The sequence below is a fragment of the Pygoscelis adeliae genome, unplaced genomic scaffold (assembly GCF_000699105.1).
Source record: "Pygoscelis adeliae isolate BGI_AS28 unplaced genomic scaffold, ASM69910v1 Scaffold140, whole genome shotgun sequence".
Taxonomy (NCBI): domain Eukaryota; kingdom Metazoa; phylum Chordata; class Aves; order Sphenisciformes; family Spheniscidae; genus Pygoscelis; species Pygoscelis adeliae.
The window spans coordinates 1,341,800-1,348,068 of record NW_008824044.1 but is presented as its reverse complement, the minus strand read 5'-3'; the positions used below and the strand labels follow the sequence as shown (position 1 = coordinate 1,348,068).

The 6,269-nt window shown below is 40.3% G+C and overlaps 1 protein-coding gene across 1 annotated transcript in view; it reads left to right on the top strand.

Annotated features, from left to right (window-relative positions):
- Nucleotides 1-5,954, top strand: part of LOC103924890 — a 12,760-nt gene extending 6,806 nt beyond the window's left edge. Inside the window, exon 2 of the mRNA XM_009333499.1 lies at nt 5,505-5,954. Within this exon, the coding sequence (XP_009331774.1) occupies nt 5,505-5,954 (450 nt within the window). The remainder of the gene's footprint in view (nt 1-5,504) is intronic.
- The last annotated feature ends 315 nt before the right edge of the window (nt 5,955-6,269 follow it).

Below are 6,269 nucleotides of genomic sequence, written 5' to 3'. Positions count from 1 at the left end.
GATGGGTCCAGGATTGGTGATTTCTTTATCTCTCTCTCTCTACCTCTCTCCTGCTTCCCAGCTTTCCCTTTCTCTCTCTCTTCTCCTCCCCCTTCTCGCTCTCTGTTTTGATGTTGTTAAGCAATACAAGGCCTACCTCAACTCCTCACAAAGCCGCTTAGCTTGTATTATGCATTAAGACATAGAGGGTTGATGTTTATAGAGGTGTTTGTGCCATTAAAGTTGGAGTTTGTTTTTGGACCTTGAGTGTTATTTCACCTTAATCCACGCCGAGGGGATTTGTGGATCTTAGTCACTCTCCCCTTCTCCTAGGTGGGACGTGACACCAGGTAGGATGGACCCTGCATCCTACTTGTATAGATATTGAGATGAGCAACTGCTCATTCTCCAGCTTGCTATTGAGTCAATCTCCAGCAACACTATGGGGCTTTAACCTCTCTGAGAGTACACTGGATGAGCATGCAGCAAGCAAATATGGCTACAAGGCTGCATGAACCACAGCAAAACAGCTGCTGACAGCAACATAAATGTTGATATCCCCCGAAAGGGAGTTGTGACTGCTTGTCCTGGAAGATGACTTCCAAGTTTTGAGACCAGAAATGGCCAGCGCTGATGATGATAACCTGTATGAACTGCTTACCAGGGTATTCAAGGCCATTGATTAATGCATTACTTTTGTTAATTTAAATAAATATCAGCTCTTCAGGGGGACACTGAATGAGGATATGTGACCCAAAGGTGTCTCTGGTAAAACTGAGCATACTGCATTTAGGAAAAAAAAAAAGAAAAAAAAGACATTGCAGATAGCCATGGGAGAAAGACCAGATGGTGCATAGCCTTGCAGGCCTCAGTTACTCTCAGTGAAAACCATGGTGGATGTTCTGACCTACTTTGCAGCAGATCTGTAATCCAGGCATCTTCAAAAGTACAGTGACCCACTGGACTGGAACTGGAGTACAGAAACAGGTGACTGTCACCTGAGAGCCAGTGCCAATGCAAGAGCATGAAGGCAGAACAGGAATATCTTTCAGTTAGCAGACCATTATTGATCATCCCAATATGGAGGATAATCTGATCTTACAACAGGTACTCTAATACAAACCTACAGTTATTAAGAGTGATAATTATCTCATTACCAGTAGGCTCCAGCAACTCAGCTACACTTATGCGTATCAAGGATATCTAAGATGCAGCTGACGCTGGCACCAGCTGAACTAAAGTCCAGGCATACAACAGTCACTGTAGAACCACAGCGCTACCATCCCAGGTATTTCCAGCACCTATTTGATATCCTTTTGATAAATCAGACACTAACAGGAGTGAAGCCAAAGGGAAATGGGCATAGGGTTATCCTCCAGGTAAACATGACTTCATGGTGTAGTACAGGATGATTGTGACTCTTCTTTCTGTCATTTCTGTTGACTAAGACATTAAGAATGGTTGGTAAGGTCTGACAAGTAGCGGAGTGCTTATCCTTATACATGGTATGATAAACCCTGTGGTGGCAAGACACAAACTGGGCTTAGATGAGAGCAGAGAAGAATCAACATGACATTGAAAAAGCAGTGTGGACTGTGAACTCACAGAGGACAGGAAAGGAAAGTGCTGTAAAACTGTAATTACATTGAAGGAAGAGGTGTCAATCCTATGTCTATGCACACTGGTACAGTCACTATGCCATTGCTTATCCAGCTGTATAGAGGAGATAAAGGACTCACTTATGCTTTGAGAAAGTTGCGGAGTCTAGTGAAATATTTGGAGAACACCTTGAGATGACTTACCCAGATGAGTGCACCCCAAATACACAGTAGCTGTACTGTTCAGCAAGAATTTCAGGGTTGTTTTACACTGAAAAAGTGGTCCTGGAGCATAAGGCAGATTACAATATTTTTCAAGCTAAGCAATAATAAGTAAAGTATTTATTTTTAACCGACTATTCATTGTAGTCCACAATAATGTTACACTTTTTTTTTTTTTTAATACATTACAACATTCCTTTTCAAATGCATCAAGCATTGTCTTTTAATAAGAGACATTATGTAGGGTAATGACAAGATGTAAATATATTGAAAGTGAGGTTAATTTTAAATTTGTTAGGTTGAATAAAATAGGACTTAAAATTGTAATGCCAATGTTGATTGCAACATTGCTGCAACAGTGCCAAAATACATGCAAAGCACACAACTAAATAATGTTGAAGTTGCAAGGCTGATTTTGAATTAATTGATTTATACACAGATTGAAATACCTTTATAACAGATCTTTCAAAACTGTATTGCCAATGATATGTATCAATCTGGCATTTTGCTCTAAAATGGCTAAGTGTTGCTTTTCAAGCCTTGAATGAATTGGGCTCAGTGGAGTGATTAGTCAGAAACTAACCTTTTTGATAACAAAGTGAAATCAGAAAATAGGCAATAACTTAGCGTTCAAGTAAATTAAAAACAGTTCTCTAAGTACAGACACTTGCAAAATTGCACCTATCCAGCAGAATAATACCTAATTTAACACAGTTACTAAAGATAAATGATTTTTCCTGATCAAATTATATCAGGATGAATAATTTTATACTATATAATTGGTGAGCTGGATAATTCAATAAGCCCATTTGCCATGGTTGACTTCCTTTCACAAGTAGAAATTCTGTAATGAGGAAGGCAGTTTTGTCAAAACAGCTGCCAAATGGCAGTAGCATAATAAAAAAAGCCCATTAATCAGAAAATTAATTAAACATTCTGTGTATGTAAAACCTGCTGCATACTGAGAAAATGTGAATGGCCTGACAACAGCATTTGTAACAATTTATTCATTGGAGAATTGTAGGAAACAACCAATGAATTACAACAATATACAAATACAGCTATTCTACAGGAAGAAAAAGACATCATTTCTAAGGTCAATAGGCTAGGAAAATAATAGAAATAAATTAAAATATTTCTATTCCTTTTTTTCTAATTTTTGTATAAATACTGTAGGATACCATTCCTCTTGTCTTGTCTAAAGTGAAGAGTACTCCTAGCAAAGATGACCAGAGTAAAATGCAGTTGTAACATGGGTGGTGGGTATGAGACCACTGGCATCTCTTAGAATCGAGTAGTATTGTGGGATGAGCTGGGACCGAGGTATTCTGCATTGTTTGATACTGAAAAAGCTACACGATAGGTTTGAGTGCTTCTGAAAATAGTTTCCAAAGTTTCATCACATCTATTAAAACAGTTGATCTATCCTTGACATTTAAGCTGGATAATACTCATTGAAGGCTCCATTTTGAAAGCAATGTTGTTAACTTTCCTCAAGCTGCGTAATACCTTAAAGCTCAAGCTGACATGGTAGGCTGTTATGACATTGAGAATCTGGATAAACAAACATTTGGGGATGATTTTATAAACCTATGATGGTAGACACTAAGATAAACATTGGTATCTGTACACTGATCTGAAAAAAAAAGTGGGGTAATAGTCTTAAATTAGATCAAACACAGAGTTGGGCATGTGGTCAGTGTCAAATAGATGTATTTTATGTAACTTAGTATTGACCAACAGAATTTTCTTCCTAAGGGGAACATCACATTATTTTTGGAATTAATGTGGAATTTTGAGGTATTTGTTCCTTTGCTTTTGATAGAATAAATCTTCAATGGATGTGCTGCACATCTGTTTTTTATTGTAATAAAATGTGCCCTAATTTTCTGGGCTATATAATCACAGAAGATTACAAACAAAAGTTCCAAAAGCTTCTAATGAATTTAGACCCCTTCACTCCTTTGAAAATCAATGAGAGTAAAACAGGTAATTGCCTTAAGCACTTTCCTTATATCTGCATAATTGAGTTTGAAATAAATGAAAGAAGGAAACTTCATGGCCTCGTGTGCAGTGCCTGATACTTTTAAATAACATTCAGCATAATTACTTCTTTTTATTTCACATTCCATGTTTCCTTTTTGAGGTAGCACTGAGCAAGGACAGGATGATATGGCTGGGAGGAACCCCAGGTCCATGGTCCTTATCAACTGGAAATGCACTCTGACTTTAGGAAAGCACTGATTATTTCCAATAGAGTACATCTGAAATGCCCTTTCTTTTCAGCACCAGATGTTCTTTTCCATACCATGTATTTGATTTGCAGTAACAAGAAAATTTCTGTTTGTAGTGCTATATCTAGTTGGATGGACAGGATGCCTAAATTATTTTCTGTGTTGCAAAGCTAATAAAGTAAAGTGATCCAGCTATTTCCATAGTACCATCTACAGAAAAGATTAAATCAGAGTTACATGGAACAGGTTAAATTTCATATCTGAATTTTTTCCCTCCACATTTTGTTAAGGGAAATGATGTATTCATAGGTAGGTAGTGCTTGAAGAGTCCATATATATTTCCTCCATGGAGGTCAAGATCATGCTGAAATAACGTGAAGTAGCCTCCTAGTTTCTACAGAGCATTTTATTATTACTGCAGTATCAGAACAATAGGAAATTGAAAGTGAATAGATTATGGAAAAAAGCCATTGTGGAGACAACACAGCAAACAAATCGCATTAATGAGCAATAGCTTTTGTAAATGTGTTCCATCTGCAATATTTTAAAACTGTGTCTCCAGCTGCAGAAATAGCGTGTTGAACTGAAGCCATGAAAACCACTGAATCATTCATTAGCTTGCCAGAGGTAGAGGGTGGTTAGATGGCACAGTGGGTTAATGCACAAGCTTTTCAAGCCTGAGGTGAGTTAGTCTAGATTTAGGTCACAAGTGAGACACATTCAGTGGTATCAGTTTGCTTTCTATGGATAACTTGTCACCTGCACAGATATATTTTATGATTGGCAATCTGTTCCAACATGAAAAAAGACGGCATAGCAAGAATATTGCAACCTGGACTAAGAGGCTGTGTAGACAAGTATTCCAAGTGACAGCTTACATGATGCCTGGCTCTTTCCAAAACTATTGCTCCATTCAGATTCTTTAAAAAATTACATAAAACACGGTCTTCCTCACAAAATACAGAAACATTTAAATGTTTGGTTTTAAAATAACACTAGAATCACAATAAAAATTATAAAAATTGTTGCATAGAAACACAATTTTATGTGAAGCAGATAAATGAATCTCCAAATTTTACATCTTTTGGAGTAATCAAAATAGGCATTTAGTCTCTAAAATATTAATAGCACCTAACTGCAACAACCCCAAACCATTTCTCTGCTTCTTCCACATCCTAGCAAAACTCTTCTATAGGAAGGCATGAGGACCACCCCTGCTGATGTACCAAGACAATCTCCATCCTTCCTGCTGCAAATTGGTCTGCCTAAACCACAGCTGCTTCCACACCCACCATGGCCCAGCTCTGCTTCTTCTCTTTGGGATCCAAACTGTGCAGCATGCAGAGAAAACAACCTCCTGTGCTTTGCAGCCCTTCTACCTCAGGAAGTTTCCCACAGCAACAAGCACAACTTACACCACTATTTGGGAAAGGTGACACGGCAGGGCTGTTGATTGTGAGGTCTCTGCTAGCATGGCAACCTGTTTGGTCAGCAGCAGCGGGGCAGCAGCCTTGTGAGGTTCTTCGACCACATCACTAAGCCCAACGCTTTGTCAGCCATGGCTGGAAGCCCCTGCTCCATGCTGCAGAGGCCAGCATGCAAACAGATTAGGAGGACCATGTGCAGAGTCACAGCTCTGGTCATGGACACAGCAGATTTTGGCTTCCTCAAGGATCTGGTGGTTGGATCCCACAGGAAACCATTCCCAAAGGGGCCACAAAAGGGGTCACATGCAGCTACTCCCCCTGTAAGAACAACCTTCTCAAAGAGCAGGAACGAGACATTCACATGCTCAGCATGGCCAATGCAGGTGGCAGAAAGCTCCCTGGCACAACTGGGAACTCCTCACCAAGCTCCAGTGCCAGAAGGAAGCCTGCTGAGGCAAAGTCGGATTGGCCTACAGCATTTGTGCGATAAGTGAACCTTGGCTGGGAGGCATTTTGGCAGGAGTGACATACAGTGAGAAGGAGCTCGCCATTCCGGAGACCTTGCACAAAGCTGGAGACATCTGTGCGCAGCTTGCATGTGCTATGGGGATGACATGGGGGAAAGGAGCATGGAGCAGCGAATTCACCGAGGTGAAGGGCTCCGGAGTGGAGGATGGTGCCGGGGGACCCTTCCTGAAGCGGCAAAACCACGGCAAAAACCGCGAAGGCAAAAGCGCAGGGGGTGAGAGGGTGCCCCAGACCCCGCCCCGAGCCAGAGGAGGGAGCCCCTGACGAGCGGCAGCGCTGAG